The sequence below is a fragment of the Symphodus melops genome (genome assembly GCF_947650265.1).
Source record: "Symphodus melops genome assembly, chromosome: 13".
Taxonomy (NCBI): Eukaryota; Metazoa; Chordata; class Actinopteri; order Labriformes; family Labridae; genus Symphodus; species Symphodus melops.
This window is the reverse complement of record NC_136703.1, coordinates 15,074,794-15,093,479: the sequence shown is the minus strand read 5'-3', so window position 1 is coordinate 15,093,479 and position 18,686 is coordinate 15,074,794. Positions and strand designations below refer to the sequence as shown.

Sequence of the window (18,686 nt, the reverse complement as noted above, 5' to 3'; positions counted from 1 at the left end):
TGACTCCTCCTCATGTGATGTGAACCTGCCCATGGGGTCTATTGGTTTTAATAAAAAAGGAATTCAGCATGTGAGTCTTCATGAGAACCTCTCTGTGTAATGTCCTGAACCGACGCAGACGCACACACACACACACACACACACACACACACACACACACACACACACACACCTTGCGTAATTGTATAACCTTCATAGGGGGTTGGATAATCTGACTCAAGTGAAAAGAAAACAAGTGATGTCCATCTTCATGCAGACTCCAGTAATCACTCGCATATACTTGTTTGTTGTGTGTATTCAGCAAACAAACAAACACACACACATGCAATTCTCAATAATGACCTCATATTTCCTTTAGTTTAACTTTTGACTTACTTTCTCATTGGATTATGTTTCAGCTGTGCTGTCTGTTTGAAGCGTCCACTCAACTCATGACGTGGTTTTCTTTTCCTCAAACATTGAAGCAGTGATAAACACATGTAAACTTGTCCAAAGGGAGCAGGATCACCATGTTGTTGACATTCATGATTCATTGGGTTGTTCCACTGAGTCATTTATCCCAGTGTCCAAACTTTTCTTTGTAGCATGGATTGTGTTCGACGATGTCAGGAAATGAATCACAATCACACAAAGTCAAACGGAAATTAAAAACAATTTTATTAATGGTGATCAGTACTTGTGAGTCTGTCTCAATAAATGTTATGCTCTTCTTTCTTCCTAGATGCGCACAGATGCAGAGAAGAGGTCTCTGGTTGAGAGTGGCTTGTCCTGGGATACCGACGATACCAAACCAGGACGCAAGAGCCAGAGCAGGGGCATCTACGAAACAGGAAGTCTCAAGTCCGAGTCTGCCAATAAATGGAAAAAGACTCGCACCAATGGGGAGGGGCTGGAAGGAGGGAAGGGAGAACTGAAGAAACCTCAGACCCTGGGTCAAGGAAACATTTTAAAGAAAGGAAGAAACCCACCTGTGGGAGTCACATCACCGATAACACACACCTCTCAAAGTGGACTGAAAGTGGCAGGTGAGTGAAGAAACTCACACGAACACAAAAACACATTTAGGTGATATATATAGCTAAGCTTGAAATGGTTTTATAACCTTAGCTGTTTTTTAAATCCCCCTCCTCCTGGCTGTCTTGCAGCCACACATTCAAATACACACATTCTCTGTCTTCATCCCACACATTCACCCACAGCTGCAGCCCACCCTCCGGGCCTTTAGAAAGTGGTGCCATGTATCAAATGCCCATCAACACCCACTCCCTTCCTGCCAGCCAACCACGCACTACACACAGACACTGTCTTTTCTTTCCTTCCTATTGGTCCAGCCTTTCCTCTCCGAGCTTTATTTTGGTGCAGCACAGAGAGAATTTATAGCACTTAAATAAAGGCCTTGTACCCTGAAACAACTGGACCAGAGACACGGTGTGTGTCAGAGCGTGTGTTTCTGATTGTGTGTGTGACTGTGTGGCTGCAGACACATCTGAGATTGTGCCAGCCAAATAGAGTGTCACCCCTAACACTTAACAGGCAAACACGCTCTCTCCTGACGCACAGAGCGCACAATGATGGGATTGTGCAGCTGCCTTTTAAGTACGCCATCTGTGTGCCGTTTATGTAAGCACACACAAAAACACTCACACTCATATAGACAAGCAAAACAAAAGGATATTAGTTAATCTAATGTGTGTCAGTCTGGATAGGTAGTGTCTGTGTAAACAGTCCCCTTTAGTTGGACTGTCCATTGTTTGCATTGCCAGCTGTTGGGATAATAGATATGTCAAAAAAAGAAAGTGTGTTTTATCAGCCTGTGATCATCTGTTTTTATTCATTGAAGACAACTCAATCTGCGACTGGGTTATAAACTGACTAATCACATGATGTATTCAAGTGATAGCCGCAGACTGCCAGAGGTTGTTGTAACTCATCGTTAGTTTAGAGGAGTTAATGAATTCAAGACATTCTTAGACAGTCAGAGATGTCGTTGGTGCTCCTCCCTGAGATTAGTTTATCTCTGAGGTTTGTCTCATACGCCTCATACATGTGTCTCATTGGGACAATGTCTTTAAAAACAACATCAAACTGAAGGAGTTTGAATGAATCAAGCAAAGGTTATTTTGGAGAAGCCACGGTGAACAATAAAGTCATATAATCTAATCTAAGGTTACACATGTACAAATCTTTGTATACTGTAATTTAACCAACATTGTGCTGAGCACATACATGTTAATAGTGGATGGGAGATATTGGCAACATCATTATGGAGTCATGGGATAGATAAGACTTCTACCAGAGTGGCTTTGAATAGAGGAAGAACTAAGAGAGGAGACTATCAATGAGTCAGCATCCAGAGACAAAACCTTTTTCGGTCTGCCTTTGTGTTCTCCAACGCTGTAGACTCGCAAGCCAACGAAGAGCGAATGCAGGTATCTTCTACACGTCACAGTGTCTCAATGCGAGCTCAACGGTCTCTATAGCCGTGTCAATAAATCACGTTCCGTAATGTCGAAATGAAAACGCACGTCTGAGCGTGAGTGTGCGTTGGCCCTTCATCACTAACTGTGTGTGTTTCTGCAGCTTACAACGTTCTTGGATCATGCAACGTTGCGGTTACACGACGGATTGAGTTTATTACTTGACATGTAAACCCAATTTTCGCGTTTACAACAGAACTCCGAGCCTAATGTGTTGTCTTGTGCCACATTCCTATACGATCCGATCACTGAGGACTGTGACTGTGTGTGTGGTATATACTGTATGTCTGGCCGTATGTGAGCTTATGTGTCTTTTGCGGCTTTATAAATACCCTTAAGTGACTCCAGATGTCCCAAGGCAGCACGCCGGTGGGTCTCATTGAACAGCCGTTCTTTGACTCTGTTAATGCCTTGTATATAAACCTCCCATAACAACTCCCATTAGATACAAATGAAGAGCGTGGGCGGCGTTGTAGTGCAGAGTGCACATGTGTCTTGGAAAGTGTTTTTGCCTTAATAACTTCCAAACAAGTCCAATTAATTGGCCAACAGGGAAATGTACAGATTGGTACGTAATTTCCCTCTGAAGTTCTCTCCCAATCCACCCAAACAGTGTTTTATTTTAGTTTTTCACACAGGTTTGTGCCGCTAAAAAAAACAAACAAAAAAAACACCTCTGTGAGTGTGAACAGCAGTTTTCCACAGCCACGCTGAACATGTTAGTTTGAGCACACAGACGTGCACTTACTGGAAAGCCAGGGAAAACAGTTTTGGTTCATCAGGATGGAAAAGAGGAGTAACTGCATGATAACAGTGGAAGTGTGTGTGTGTGTGTGTGTGTGTGTCTGTTTGAAGCTGACTGAGAGACTTGTCTACACACTGTCTGTCTGTGCAGACAGGGATTTGTTTTTTATCAGCAGACCAGTCAGACCTCGTAGGTGTTCAGATAAGACATCAGGTCCTAATATGGCTTGGTTAGTCTCACTCACCACCAGAGACTGTTTAGGCTTTAGTCTCTTTGGACTACTCATCAGAGGGGTTTTTTTTCCGTCTTTTGTGTCTGCAGGTTCAGTAAAGTCAGACGGAAAGCCAATGGATAAATCTCGGTTAGCGGTGAAGACCTCTGGCCTTCAGCGCTCCTCTTCTGATGCTGGCAAAGAGCACAGAAACGGCACCAGTGCTGGGGAGCAACGCAAACCTCCATCCGGCCTCGTCAGACCCTCAACCGGCGGAAACTTTGGCTTCAAGAAGCCGAACAACGCTAACGGCACAAACCACTCGAGTCTGCCCGCTGTCACTGGTACGGGTGGCAGCTCCATTCCCTGCAACTCTTCGACTGTGGGAAAGATTCCCAAATCGTCTGGTATTCCTGTCAAACCGTTGTGTGGTGGTAGCGGTGGGGGACGTAAGACAAGTCTAGATGTTTCAAATGGTGACCAGAGCGGGTTTCTCTCCCCAAATGCCAGGACATCTCTACAGTACCGTTCTCTGCCCCGCCCTGCAAAAACGAGCACCCTGACTCTTACCCGACCAAGCTCAGCCCGCCCTGTGAGCACCACCATGGACACAGGCTCAGGGCTGATCAAACCCTCCACCGTTGCCCCCCAGAGCTCGAGACTCAAAGAGCCCACCTCAGGACATGGTTCTGGGACAGGGTTAAGTAAGGCAGGGGGGCGTGGGATCCTGAGCCCAGGTCCTGTCAATCAGACAGATAGGGAGAAGGAGAAAGAGAGGGCCAGAACTAAATCTGTAGTATCTGACTCTGAATGTGGAGGCGGTTCTCTTAAGGGCAGCCCAGCTCAGACCCCATCAGAGAATGGAGGGAAGCTGCAGGGGCTGAGACCTCCGAGCAGTGGGAAGAGCATGGATCTCCCCTCACCCAACACACACAGGTAACAACATATCCCTACACCAAACAAATTAAACATTTCCAAGTTTTTTTTCAGCAACTTTGACCAAATTTAAAATATGAAGATGCATTATCTTTGCTTTTCTTTGTCTGAAAGGTTATCCGGTGTGCGAAGTCTGGCTAAACCACCATCCGTGGCTCAGCTGGACAAACTAAACTCCAACAGTCTGGATGTGGGAGTTTGTGACTCCCTCCCACCTAAGATTCCTCCGTACTCTAAACTGCAGGACCTGGCTAGCTCCACAGGCCCCTGCCTGACCCCCAGCCCGGCCCCTTTACTCAATGTGAACTCTTCTTCCTGCTTCTCGAGCACGGGAACCGGTTTGGGGCCCAGGCAGGTCTCTTCTTTGGGAGTTGAAGTAAGCACAGGGAGCACCTCTCCCCTTCTCTACCCTCGCCTGTCTGGGCTCCATCGCAGCATGGAGTCACTGCCGCGCCACATGAGTCTGGCCCCAGAGCCCAAGGAGAAGGAAAGGGAAAGTTTGGTACGAGGCTATACCACCTTAGAGTCCCGAGAGAAAGATAGACGGGAAGACAGAGGCCCTCCTGCCAGCTGGAGCTCTGAAAGGAAAATCACAATGTCTCTCACTGACAGGTGAGAATAATTTCAACCAAAGATCATCTTTCACACATATTTGCATATTTTTCTAAAACCAGCAAGCAACACCTATTTTGAAGCAATAGAGAATATATGTCCTCCATGTTTTGCATTACTGCTATGTAGCTCCACCTACTGGTCATCTGAAGAACTGCACCAATTGTATTCGTCGCCTCGGGAAGGCAGGCGAGATAAGGGTCGGTCTTTGATATGCAGTTCACTTTGTTCTGCACAACAATCATTTATTTCCCTCGCCACACACAATGGGCAGACAGAAAAGTTGTTTCGGCTTCATTCTGGAAAAGATGTCTCACTTTGTTGGACAGTCGTATCATTGATAAAGAGAGGAAGAGTACCGTTTCACCAAAAAAAGAAAAAAAAAGAAAAGAGATAAACACTCAAAAAATAGATTTAATGTCTGTGCTTTCAGCGGGGGAAAAAAGTAACAACCCTGTTATGTATCGTCCTCTGTATATATCCTGTTCTACTATTTTTGGAATTCTATTTATGTTACTAAATTATTCAGTTTTTGACTTGTTTTTATTCTTTACGGCTGCTGCTTCAACGCGCAAATTTCCCCATTGGGGATCAATAAAGTTATATTTTATCTTATATGCTTATATGAAGTGTATGATAAGCTAACTATAAGGTGGTTAAAAATAGTATTTCCATCGTCAACTCCCAAGCAAATGCAACCATGAGCATGCACTCCCACACACACGCTAACTGTACTGCACTGATAGTGACTGAAGTCATAATTATAGGCTGACACCAGTCGCCTGACAGTCATACTGTGCTTCTTTGTGCCTGCTGCCTGTTCTTAAGAGTTTAATAACTCTCCAAAGCAGTGTTTTAATAATGACATTGTTTAATCTCCGCAGCTCTCAGAGAGACAGAAACACGCTGCCAAAGAAAGGTTTGAGGTAAGTGGACACACAAATATATACACACCCTTATAAACTGGATTTTCAGGCACTGATAGTTTCACGCATTGTGACCACAGTCAAAGCAGCCCATTGATAAGAGCACCAGTGAATGGCAGGTGTGTTCACCCTTCGTTTTATATCAATTGTTTTCCAAAAATCCGCCTTTAATCCCCTGAGGAAGGAGTCACCGAGGTCTTCTGAGGACATTTTTGTGTGTCACTGAAAGATGTTTGTCCTGACGAAAACAGTACACTAACGTTCACTGAATGCTTTATAACATAGAAGCATTAGGGTTATTTTCAAATGTTCAATAGCCATTTGAACTTTCTACTCCTATGCAGTGTTACTTCCTGTCGGTATATATAACAGATGATTCATGAAAATAAATTGTACACAGTTGTCTAAAATGTCTTCTCATAGGAGCAGTTATCCATGTCATACACGATTGATAAGGTCTGCATTCTGCATTGTGATGGAACGTTATAGACATTTCCTTAGTTGTTTAAAGTTTCTATATTTATCATTGGTACAGTGTCTTTTTTTTTTCCATTATGATCAATGGCTTTCTCCTCTGTCCGTGTAGTTTCAGTAGTGCCTCTCAGATTGAGGATGACGGGAAGGAGAAAGGAGAGAGGAGACACTCTCATACTATCCTCAGTATCAGCGACTCACTCACTCTCCCACTGCTGTCCTCACCCACCTCCCTGCCCCGCACCTCAAAGACCAGTATGGGTGAGTATTTAAAACTATTCGTTCAGTTTAATTTCATGTCTAAAGTGTGTAACTTAACTTCAGTCAATCCCTCTGATTTCCCACTAGTACCCAGCCCCGTTGGCGGACCTCCGAGGATGACTCGATCCAACAGCATCCCAACACACGATGCCTCTCTGGAGCTGTTCGGAGCATCTCCACTAGGCAGCACGCTGTCGCTGGCTGAACGGCCCCGCAGCATGGGAATGGTTCGCTCTGGATCCTTCAGGGACAAGGAGCAAGACGAGGGTGAGTCCCCGAATTAACTGCACATCTGTTACATAATGTTCTATTAACTGTTGTTTTCTAATTTATGCTTACCATTCCTTCTTATTTTTGTCTTTTCAGTCCATGGCTCTGTCCTCTCCCTGGCATCTAACGCCTCCTCAAGCTACTCTTCGGTGAGTGTGGGCAGCATGCAGACTCAGGTAGCTACAGCTGTGTGTGTGTGTGTCGTGACGTGTACAGTGATGCTTTTCTTTGTTTTCATACAAACAGACAAGAGAGTGAAGACTATCTACCTTTGCCTGCCAAATATATCTTATTAGTCTCCTTTCCTCGCATGTTCTCTCCTCTCGTCTCTTTTTCTCTTACCTAACATCTTGGCTTTTACTCCCTCTGCTTCCAAAGGCTGAGGAAAGGATTCAGGGAGAGGTGAGTGTGTCTTTTCCAGCTCTACTTCTTCTCCCTCTCATTACCCTCCTTTTTTCGTCTCTTAACTTGTGGCTTGTGTAAAGTCAGCCTTTTTTTTGTTGTGCTCTTGTGAACCATGTCTTTAAAAAAAAAAAAAAAAAAAAAAAAAGTAACAAATCTTATTTTCTTCGTAGCAAATCCGTAAGCTGAGGAGGGAGCTGGAATCATCACAGGAGAAAGTGTCTAACTTGACAACACAGCTGACAGCAAACGTATGTACTGTAACTCTGCTTTTTCATGCTCCATTTACAGGACAGTTTTAATAAGCACAAAGAGGCCTCTAGTCATAGCCTCAAAAATGTCCCTACAGAACTTCCATCCACATATGTCTTAGGATAAAAGGGACACCCCCCCCCCAAACCCTGTCATGTAACTCGTCTTTTTAACCTGTCCAGCTGAACATGACATGTACCCTTGTGCCCTGAGGCAGAGGAAACTGATCCCCCCCCCCAAAAAAAACCATGAGTGTTCAAGGCACAATAGAAGAGAAAGAGCAATGACAGCTTGTCTTTTTTTTTCTTCCTGCTTAAAGTGAAAGAAAACACACAACACGGTGCATGACATCATCCGATTCTGTTTTCTACTTGATGTTTGTTCCTGCCGATCATGATGTTTAATTCACTAAAAGATACAACACCTGTCCTTCATTCAAACTTGGAAGGAGACCCACACAGAGATTAACATTTATAAACACCAGCATGTCAGTCATACATCATTTCTGTGCCACCACAGTACATTTCTTATCCATGTGGGAGACTACTAACCTCCTCCTGAACCTCTCCCAGAGTTACTTAGCTGCACACACACACACACCCACACACACACACGCCCTTTCTGCAAGGTTGTTCCTGTACCACCACCCTGTCAGTATTTCCATTGGTCCGACTGCAGCAGAATAGCACAGTCATTACTCACAATTTAATGCAGCATGCATCAGTCAAGTGTTTTCTTTGTCGTTGTCTTTGTGTGTGTGTGTGTGTGTGTGTGTGTGTGTGTGTGTGTGTGTATTCTTCCCCTGAGAGGTTTTTTCATACAGTTTGACCTTATTAGGTGAGGGCAGTGAATATGCAAAACAGATGCTAGGATCACAACAGGATTATGTGCTGGATTAATGACTGGGCAGCCTCCATTATTTTACTGTATTAATGTGTTCTATAAAGGAGATTGGGTGTGTGTGTGTGTGTGTGTGTGTGTGTGTGTGTGTGTGTGTGTGTGTGTGTGTGTGTGTGTATGTGTGTGTGTGTGTGTGTGTGTGTGTGTGTGTCAGGGGGGATTACAGAGCAGATGAATTTTCCACAGGAGACATCCTGTGCAGCCTTTGTGTGTTATTCAAGGAGAAAGGTGAAAAGACTGCTGTATGGATGTAGATTTCTAGTTCCATTAGTCTCTGAACACTTGATCAGTGTCTAAAAGATGCTCTATCAAAGACCAGTTACATATATAAATATCAAACGTTATTTTGATTTAAAAAAATGGAAATCCTGTTTTACTGCTTTCAGAAAAGTTGATTTTATCTTTCCTCCTTCCAAACAGTCAAATCTGGTGGCTGCCTTCGAGCAAAGCTTGGCACTGATGACAACTCGGCTGCAGAGTCTGTCAGTAAGCCATGATCAGAAGGTAACATCACATTCTCGCACTTCCACTTACATTCATTTCATTCCATTCATTTATCTGATTCAGGACATCGATAACAGGAACAGAGCGTACAATATTTAAACGTTGCCCACAGCTTTAACAAGGGAGAGACGTTCTCCAAAAAAGGCACGCAGACATCACTGTTCGCCTCTCTGATGGTCATAAACATTTTTTTTTTCTACTGTTGGTTGGCGGCCTTCTGCTGCAAACGCTCTATGCTGAGTGAAAAAGCTGCTTTATGGACACCTGCCTTATACTTGATGCAGTTTGTCTCATAGTCGGAAAACTAAGTGATGTCAGAGTTGTGCTAGCACACAGCAAGGTGACTTTGATCGCTTCCTGAAGAGGGGAGCTAGATGTAGGTCAGAGGCCCGGGCTGCTGTCCCACAGGGTTACTGAGTGCCCACAGTGCAAACAGCTCGCACGTGCACTCACACCAAACATTACATTCCAGCATTCTTCAGCTTTTGTATGTGCGTTGGTGTGAGAGAATTGATCATTGCTCTAGGCGCTGTTCAGTGTGTGTATAAATGTGAGGAGTCGCTCTCGGTGCTTCATGCCTTACTGCTCTCTCTGAAAGGACCGTCTAGACCCTCCAGGAAAGAAGAAGAAGAAAAAAAAAACCCTCTTTTGTTGTGTGTGCCAGCGCTCTGACCTGAGCAGCTCAGCCTGGAGCACAGGCTCTTTAACTTTTAGGAGACGGGTCGGGTAGCTCCATTTAGAGAGGCGTGCAATCGACTTTAACACACAACAAGCAGCACAGAGAGAGGCCGTTGTTCAGAGCTCTTTGTTCTTTTGAACTTTTAGCATCAGGAGATCAAGCCCGCCAGTTGTTTGAGATCATAGCGCTGGTTTAAGTTGTATACTGGATAAAAACATCAGGCGTTTCCACTGATCTCCACGAAGATAAATAGAAACTGTCCCTGTTTATTCTGGATATTAAAAAAGAGACATTTTAAAAAGGTGATAAGAATCGTAAAGCCTCACCAGTCGAAAAGTACAACGTATGATTATAGGCTACATCACCATACTCTGAGATTGAGCAACAGCAATAGATTAAAATGATGTACTTGTGTGTGTTTCACGCTTGGATTATTTGAAATTCAAAAAAAAAAAAAAAAGGAGGAGGGTAAAGCTGTCATATCTGAGTTTAAAAACGGATGAATCTAATCCAAATCACTGTCATTTATCAAATGCCTGTGCAGGACTCAGAGCTGGTAGACCTGAGGGAGACCATCGAAGCCATGCGATTCAAGAACGAAGAAGCCCAGGCTGTCATACACGGAGTCTTAAACAACCCGGATAACATGAAAGGTTTGGAGTTCGACCTGTCGATGTTTTTCTATCGTCTTCTGCGTCTCCTCATGATTGCCCGTTTTGACGTTCCCCCACCCGTCTCCTTGTTTTTACCAGACGTGCGAATTCGCCGTCAGAACTCGTGCGAGAGCATCTCCAGTCTCAACAGCCTGACCAGCATGTCCAGTATGGGCAGCTTGAAGGACCAAGATGCCAAGAAGAAGAAGAAGAAGAGCTGGGTAAGAGAGCACTTTGCTTATTCTTTCTGAGCCAAGCCATGGTGTTAGTCTGTTGGCAACAGCAACCCGACAACATGAAGTGTGACCAGCCTCTGCCTCCTCTGTGTCGTGTTATTCTTTTGTTGTAGGTCTTTGAGGTAAGTGCTGATGTTGTGTACCAAATTCAACCCTTTATCATTTTCTGAAATACAGCATGATAGACGATCCACACTTTTCTCAAGTCCCCCTTCATCTCTGCTCGTTGACCTCCCAGATCACTGATAGACTCTTGAATCAATATTTGATTGAAATAGATTCTGTGATTCGGTTAGGGTGGCAATCAGCAGAAATGATGAGTTCTCTGTTTTTAACAAAAAAGCTTATTCAATGTCATGTTTCTCCTCGTTTCCATCATGCATTATTGTTTTTCATCCTGAAGTCAAATCTTACCAAGTAACCCGAACCGACCCTTTAAAAACACGACTTGACATTAACTTTGACTCATTTGCAGAAAGCATCAGAAAGCTTATATGGATATTTTGTCATTTTGGGGGAGAAAAAAAAAAGTATTCTTTTCCATGTGAAAGTGTCGACCAGTCTTATGTCTCTTGTGTTGATAGTTGGTCTATCAACAATGTGTTTGCTTACATTAGCAAAAAAAACAAACATCCTTTCTAAAAAGTCCCTCGCTGTCTCCTCGTTTCAAGAACGCAAGAAAGCAAACCTGTGTTTCTCAAGATGACAAACTGCTCCTCCCATGTTTAGCATGTGTCAAAGTTCAAAATCCTAACGCCTTCTTTTTCTACCTCTGAGTAACAAACACAGCTTTAAATAAGGAGTTCTCCTTTTATCTCTTCAGCTGAGGAGCTCCTTCAACAAGGCGTTCAGCATCAAGAAAGGCTCCAAAACATACTCAGACATTGAGGAAATCGCCACTCCTGACTCTTCGGCTCCCAACTCTCCCAAGATGCTTCACGAGGGAGGTGAAGGGGGAGACAACCTGTCCTCATCTCTGAAAACCTCCGCTTCTGCCACCTCTTCTGTGTAAGTACACAAACGCTTCCCTCCAGCGCTCAGCTACAGAAAGGGTCAGATTCAAACTCATATTCAGACAACTTGTTTTCGACAGTCTAGCCAAACTACACACACGCACTCATGGATATGTAGGATATTAAGACAAGAGATACAAGTAGCAGATTGTTTTCCTCGAGCCTCAGGCTATTACCTTGAAGTCTAGGAAAGTTTCGGTGTCTGGTTCTGATGACTGAATCCCGCCCCCTCAGGATCATGGAGAGTACAGAAGAAGGAGACAATGAGGAAACAGCAGTATCAGACTTACGCTCCGAGCTCTGGGTGAAAGAGAGAGAGCTGACAGACATCCGGCTGGAGGCCCTGAGCTCTGCACATCAGCTGGAGCAGCTTAGAGAAGCCATGAACAACATGCAGGTTTGCTTTTCATGTTTCTATTGTCTTTTCAACACAGTACGACCGCCAAGTATATGAAAAATATAAAAGTGTTGTTGCAAGTGAAATTGAACGTTTGCTACCGTCTGTGTACCAGTCAACAGTTGAGAATCTGAAGCAGGAGAATGACACTTTAAAAACAGGAAGTTCGCTTCAACTCCCCGGCTCTGGCCCCACCTCCTCCACCTCCCAGCCCTCAGGCCTGGCCTCTCTGCTGGGACCCTCGCTGAGGCAGCCCATGAGCATGTCCCTCACCAAGTCCTTCAGCCTCAGCCTGGGTGATTGCAAAGATCCAGGTAAATGAAAAATAATATTATCACTGATAATGAAATTACACACACGAACAAAGAAAGTTATATTCCTAAACTCCTTTCATCCCTTTTCTTTTTTCTCTTTCAGATTTGTCTCCTGTTGAAACGTTAAGTGTGTCTTCCCAGCTGGATGAGGTGTGTGTACAAGTACTGGTCAGCATTGGAGATCAAGCACCGGTAAGCACAGAGCACCTTCAATCGCCACTAATAACTAAACTATGTGATCCAAACGGCTGTAAGACAAACAGCAGAGAGATAAAACTCCTGTTCCCTCTGTTTGTCTCTACAGGACAGTAAGCAGCAGCAGGAGTTCTACCTGGGCTCCGTGCTGATCAGTGCAAGGACTGACTGGGCCTGCCTGGACTCTCTCATAGTTAAGACCTTTAAGGTAAGTAAATACTCATCCTTTCTCCCCCCCCTACCCCCATCTAAACAAACAGCAATTGTTTGTTTGAACACTTGTTTTCTTTTTGTTTTTATCAGGACTATCTGACTCAAGTGGACCCTACATCCAGCCTGGGTCTGTCGACTGATTCCCTTCTCAAGTACCAGCTCACACAGGGGGGCCAGAGGGTGATGGGAGGGGAAAAACCTCAAACCTCACCGTATCGTTGTCTCGGCAGTGGTTCATCTCGAATTTTTGTCAACTTGAAAGGTATGTGAATTTCCTCAACTGATCATAGAATTCAAACTAGAAAAGTTTATGTCAGTCAATTTGAATTCAAATGGGTTTCCTTTGATTGGCTTTCTTAGTATTTAACTCACTGTCATAAGTGTTTTATTATAAATAATAAATAAACCTAAATGCCTCTCCTCTGTCTCCCTCCTGGGTCTGCCTCTCTCCAGGTCTCAGAGAGAAATGTGTCGACTCTCTGGTGTTTGAGACTCTGATTCCGAAGCCGATGATGCAGCATTACATCAGCCTGCTGCTGAAGCACCGGCGTCTGGTTCTGTCCGGCCCCAGCGGGACGGGAAAATCGTACCTCGCCCAGCGCCTCGCCCACTACCTCCTGCAGCGCAGCCAGAGCGACTCGTCTGAGGCCGACCACGAGCCCTGTCTAGTAGGTCGAAGCGCTGCTATCACCTTCAACATGCATCGCCAGACACAGAAGGTAAGATAGGAATCAATATCATCCAGTTCACTTTGCTACACATATATGGATTCAGACACCCTAAAGAAAAAAAACAAAACACTTTTTTTTTCTCTAACAGGAGTTGCAGTTGTATCTGTCCAATCTCGCAAATCAGATTGACAGGGAGAGCGGAGGAGAGTTGCCGCTGGTTGTTATGATAGATGATATTAGTGACTCAGCGGCTCTTACTGAGCTTGTTAATGGAGCACTCACCTGCAAGTATCACAAATGGTGAGTTACTTCAGACAGCTTCTATATTTCACTTAAGATTTGATGTTTGAAAGTACTCACTGTAATTCCCTCTTTTTAATGTGTCCAGTCCTTACATCATTGGAACGTCAAATCAGCCTGTGAAGATGTTGTCTAACCATGGACTGCACCTTAGCTTCAGGTAAGCACAACGCCACAGGTTACAATACCTTCTCCTTTGTTCGTCTCTTAACAAGGGGAATATACGTAAATTCCGGACTATTGAGCGCACCTGTATATAAGCCGCACCGGCAAAAAATAAGTAAATAAATGTATTTGTACATATATAAGCCGCACTTGATTATAAGCCGCAGGTGTCCACATTGTAACAAAGCGATTTACACAGAAAGACGTGACACATTTAATTAAATACGTAGGCTACCGGCTACATCTGCAAATACGAAGCCTACTGGAAATCCTTTATCGAACAGTGTCTGTAGCACGGCTGATGAAAAAGATTACCGTAATACATTTCACAAGAAAAAGTCCATCCATTCACTGCCTCAGAATGACTTCATTACTCACTTCCTCAGTCAGATGTCGCTGTCAGTTTCAACTTTACGTGCAGCAGCTCTGTTAGCTTCTTTGACAGCCAGGTCAATCGCCTTTAACTTGAAAGCTGCATCATATGCATTTCTCCGTGTGTCAAGATCTGATATTAAGATCCGATGTGACGAGGTCAAATGTTTTTGCGGCAGAAGCTCATTGTCCCCCAAGAAAAATCCATAAATAAGCCGCATCGTTTTAAAAGCCGCAGTGTTCAAAACGTGACAAAAAAGTAGCGGCTTATAGTCCGGAATTTACGGTAAGTCATATATTCTTCATTGTATCAACACAGGATGGTGATGTTCTCCAACAACGTGGAACCAGCTAATGGGTTCCTTCTGAGGTACCTGCACCGTAAAGCTATGGAGGCCTACCAGGGGAAGGAGCAGGATCCAGCACGCCATCAGGCCCTCCTACGCGTACTGGACTGGGTCCCTCAGCTCTGGTACCACCTGCACGCTTTCCTCGAGAAACACAGCACTTCAGACTTCCTCATAGGTGAGAGACAGTGGGCAGGCAATCAGAAGGTTAATTACATCTGGAAGTGTAGTTGATGTAACAGATATATCTCCTCCCTCAGGTCCCTGCTTCTTCCTGTCGTGTCCTGTTTCAGTGGCAGAGTTCAGACAGTGGTTCATTGACCTTTGGAACCACTCCATCATACCGTACCTGCAGGAGGGAGCCAAAGACGGCATCAAGGTGAACATCTCTAACAAGGCATGGAAATACGTTAACTCATTCGCCTCTGTGTTGTTTATTTACATCCTATCTGTTCTCTCAGGTGCATGGGCACAAGGCCGTTTGGGAGGATCCAGTGGAGTGGGTTAGAGGGACCCTCCCGTGGCTGAATGCACAGCAGGATCAGTCCAAGCTCTTCCATCTACCTCCCCCTAGCATAGGTCCACCCAGTGAGGAGAAGAAGCCCCCCAAAGATACACCCCCACCCAGCACACTGGAGTCAGACCCACTGGTGAGTGTGAACATCTATAAACAGGTTGTGAATTGAAGACAGATTAAAAGAGACATTTTTTTGTGTTCAATTATTTTCGGAGAGACTGAATGAAAACTGTGCACGTTTAATTTCTGAAAATGCAAGTTAGGGCTGATGTAAAAACTGAACGTTTGCAGCACCTTGAGTCCAAGACAAATATCCCCAAGGAGACAATAAAATGTACCGTGTTATATCGTATCGCATTTTCCTCAAGGCATTCATGCTCAGAGGCTTTTATTACAGGGAAATTCACAACACTACTATTACACCTGATCTTTAACTGCAGACCAACCATAGCTTTGTCTGAAGGTTGCACGTATCCTCTGTGAGTGAACTCTACAAAAAAAATCTGATCAGATCTCATGAAGCAGCACTTTGTGCAGATGAACTGCAGTCGGGCTTATACAACTAAAATGTTGTCCTGCTGCACTGAACAGTTGAAATAAATGGCGCCCCCGGTGGTCAGAGGAAACGTTGCTATCTTGTACACAAGTGTAAAAGTCAGTCTTATTAAGAAACAACTTGAAGTTGTCTCTTTTGGTTCTTAAAACTTCACGAGGAAAAGCAGTTATCTTACATTTTAATACCCGAATGATACAACTATTCCACACGTAACTCATAATCTGAAGTTAAGCTCATTCTTCTTCTCTGCAGATGGCCATGCTACTGAAGCTCCAGGAATCTGCAAACTACATCGAGTCTCCGGAGCGGGAGGGTTGCCTGGACCCCACTCTGCAGGCTACGCTCTGAGGCTAGCGTCAGTCAAGCTGCGGAACTACGAACTCTTTATAAAAGCCTACACAGCTGGTGTGGTCCCAAAGAGACTTCAAAGACTCGAGAGTTAACTCTACTGTGTGCTCAGTGAGCAGCAAAATCTAAGTGTAAAGGATCTGCAGAGAGATTATGGACTAGGGGTTTTCTCTGCCCTGCTATCAGGACTTTGAGAAGATAAGTTAAGTGCTTTCATAGGAAGCTGTGATGATCACGTCAGGGGAAGATTTCTCTGCTCTCTTTATTCTGCAGACGGGTTGTTGTTCAATCTGCAAGTGCATGGTGACCTAAATTGTATGATTCAAAATATTACATATAATCCTGTTGATCCTGACCCATTCTTCTCCCTTCATAGTGTTATTTTTATTCATGGCCAAAAACTTTCCCAGCAACTTCTGGTGCTTACTTTTACTGGGGTTTTTTGAAGGTGCATGCTCTGTTTCAGAAGTAACTCCTCAGAAGTGGGACCATCACTCGACAACAGCCAAAAATGCACTTTATTTTTTACTCATGGTAATTGGATTTAAGAGGGCTGTGTCAGTGAGTGTGTATCAAACAGGAGGATGAGCAGTTTGGACAAATCATGCAGTTCATTAGAACCTCCACTATGAGGCAGCATTTTGCTTTTCCTGCCTCTCCTGCTGTGCTATATCTGAACGATCTGAACCATCAAAGGTGCTCAGTAGACAATATATAACACACATTTGGCAACACAACCATGAAAATGGCCTTGAATGTTTTTTTTTTTTTTTGTTTTTTTTTATTGTCTTTGCAGTTTAGCCATTGTGTTATTTATGGGTCAGATTTCAAAGCTGTAAAAGCAAAATGCATGGGTAAAAAAATAAATGGAATCAGTTTTAGGATCAGACTGTAAAGAAAATATCATAAATGGACTCTGTATTAAATACTCCTTCTCATCTTATAGTAAGTGAACGCAGAGGAAAACTATAATGCTTGTGAATCCAGTCTGCCGAAACAGGCTTACCATTTCTAGCTATGCTTGTGTGTATTAGATATTGGTTTCAACACACAGAATTCTTTGTGATAGATGAAGACACAGCTTTGAAGATCTTGATTTTGTAGAATTTTATACGGAGTCATCGCCAAATATGGTCTGTAGACAGCAACTACCACCTATAGATAGCAAACATCGTCGACGGGAGCAGGGGCGCTTCAGATTTGTCGTCGCTGTTTCAATCATTTGATGTTCATCTCATCAAAAAGAGAAAGTGGAAAGCATCGTGAGGAAAAAAAAACGTAAAGAAGTGACACCCATTTATCTCCTCATCGCGTTTGCTTTTTATATCTTTGATAACGTTTCTTACAGTGAAGGTCTTGTTTTCCTCCTCACACTTTTCAAAGTTACTGTCAGAGTAAGGGCTGGGGGCTAGGAAAGGTCGAAACTCATCTTTAAGTGGCTTCCTCATGTTCCTTCCTTTCATTTGTTTGCACATAATATATGTTAGAGTACTAGATGACAGAGAGTATTTATTGCTCCTATCTTTGACTGTTCTTTGAATGAAGGAGAAGGCATAAAAAAGACGTGACGTAGGAGAGATGTTCTGAAACCTCTCAGCCCTGACACCCTTCATCCTGAAGTACCTCAGACTGCCATTTTCTGCCCAGATGTTCCTCTACTTTTCCAAACAGGGTGCTGGTGTAAAGTAGAGACATGATGCCTACTTCTTACTGTGCCTGAAACACAATTTGGCCTAAAGCTGCTTTCAGCTGCTTTAATGTACCACATTGAGGCCTCCATTTAGAGGAAACGTCATCACTTCCTCTCACCTACTCTGATGTCACTTTAATGTCAGCACCTTGACGCCCAGACTGAGTAGGAAAGTGGGTTTTTCAGTGTGACCTCTGGCGATGCGCTGTTGGTTCAGGTGACGTTTGTGTAGATAAGAATGGCGGCTGCTTCTGTTGTGGTTTGTTACCATTTTTAAAGTGTGTAAGACACGTCCTCTGTTTGAGCTGTTCACAGAGTTGGAAGCAGATGTGATGTTAATGCAGGTATCCTTAATGTGTTTCCCAAAGTTTTGTTTCATTGGACCTACCACACTTAACCTTATCATGGGAGGGATTTTTTAATTACTGGATATCTTCCTCTTGTTCATTTTTAAGAGCAGAATTTTGATTTGGTTTTTCTTATGCAAATATTTGTAAATGTTCTTTTTCTCTTTTGTACATGACATCACTATTGTAAACATTGTAAATAGTCACTGCATCTGCGACAACAATCATTAAACATGTCTATATCTAGATCCGAGAGAAGGCGTTGTACATGTATGCCGAAAACAGGCATCTTCTGTGGATTGATTTATTGTCTTCCTCCAGTAGGAAGCAGCACTTGGCTTAGAGGGAGGCCTATGAATGGTTTTATGGCATGTCTCTGTAACCACATTAAATCCCATATGTCTAACATTGAGCTAAGGACACAATAAAGTCATGCCATTCTTCACACCACTACCTGTCTTCACTCTGTTAAAATAATGTCCACTAGAGGACGCTAATGCATGATTAGGATGAGCATCTATTGGGCTGTCACAATTTTATCTGCATTCTTTTGTGTGTTTTTATTCACGAGGAAATTGTAAATTGCTGTTAAAATAACTGTTCCGAAACTGTAGCGGTTTTTATTAATTAACCAGCGTAGGTTCAAATGTTTAAGATATGCTGCTGAGTCTAAAGCGGGTTGGTCAAGGAGTATCATTAGGGC

The 18,686-nt window shown here is 43.7% G+C and overlaps 1 protein-coding gene across 4 annotated transcripts in view; it reads left to right on the top strand.

Annotated features, from left to right (window-relative positions):
- Nucleotides 1-18,433, top strand: part of nav1a (neuron navigator 1a) — a 90,284-nt gene extending 71,851 nt beyond the window's left edge. For 2 of the 4 annotated variants that reach the window (XM_079360134.1, XM_079360137.1), the window contains 25 exons: nucleotides 722-1,025; nucleotides 3,544-4,369; nucleotides 4,484-4,981; nucleotides 5,866-5,907; nucleotides 6,494-6,642; nucleotides 6,730-6,909; nucleotides 7,009-7,088; nucleotides 7,291-7,314; nucleotides 7,488-7,565; nucleotides 8,887-8,970; nucleotides 10,194-10,302; nucleotides 10,402-10,523; nucleotides 11,362-11,546; nucleotides 11,786-11,948; nucleotides 12,064-12,262; nucleotides 12,366-12,454; nucleotides 12,567-12,665; nucleotides 12,761-12,932; nucleotides 13,124-13,389; nucleotides 13,490-13,641; nucleotides 13,730-13,801; nucleotides 14,498-14,703; nucleotides 14,786-14,904; nucleotides 14,987-15,175; nucleotides 15,851-18,433. In XM_079360134.1, coding sequence (XP_079216260.1) covers nucleotides 722-1,025; nucleotides 3,544-4,369; nucleotides 4,484-4,981; nucleotides 5,866-5,907; nucleotides 6,494-6,642; nucleotides 6,730-6,909; nucleotides 7,009-7,088; nucleotides 7,291-7,314; nucleotides 7,488-7,565; nucleotides 8,887-8,970; nucleotides 10,194-10,302; nucleotides 10,402-10,523; nucleotides 11,362-11,546; nucleotides 11,786-11,948; nucleotides 12,064-12,262; nucleotides 12,366-12,454; nucleotides 12,567-12,665; nucleotides 12,761-12,932; nucleotides 13,124-13,389; nucleotides 13,490-13,641; nucleotides 13,730-13,801; nucleotides 14,498-14,703; nucleotides 14,786-14,904; nucleotides 14,987-15,175; nucleotides 15,851-15,946 — 4,503 coding nt within the window. In that variant the 3' untranslated portion in view covers nucleotides 15,947-18,433. The remainder of the gene's footprint in view (nucleotides 1-721; nucleotides 1,026-3,543; nucleotides 4,370-4,483; nucleotides 4,982-5,865; nucleotides 5,908-6,493; nucleotides 6,643-6,729; nucleotides 6,910-7,008; nucleotides 7,089-7,290; nucleotides 7,315-7,487; nucleotides 7,566-8,886; nucleotides 8,971-10,193; nucleotides 10,303-10,401; nucleotides 10,524-11,361; nucleotides 11,547-11,785; nucleotides 11,949-12,063; nucleotides 12,263-12,365; nucleotides 12,455-12,566; nucleotides 12,666-12,760; nucleotides 12,933-13,123; nucleotides 13,390-13,489; nucleotides 13,642-13,729; nucleotides 13,802-14,497; nucleotides 14,704-14,785; nucleotides 14,905-14,986; nucleotides 15,176-15,850) is intronic. The other 2 variants (XM_079360136.1, XM_079360135.1) reach the window with 2 other exon arrangements.
- Nucleotides 18,434-18,686: the final 253 nt, after the last annotated feature.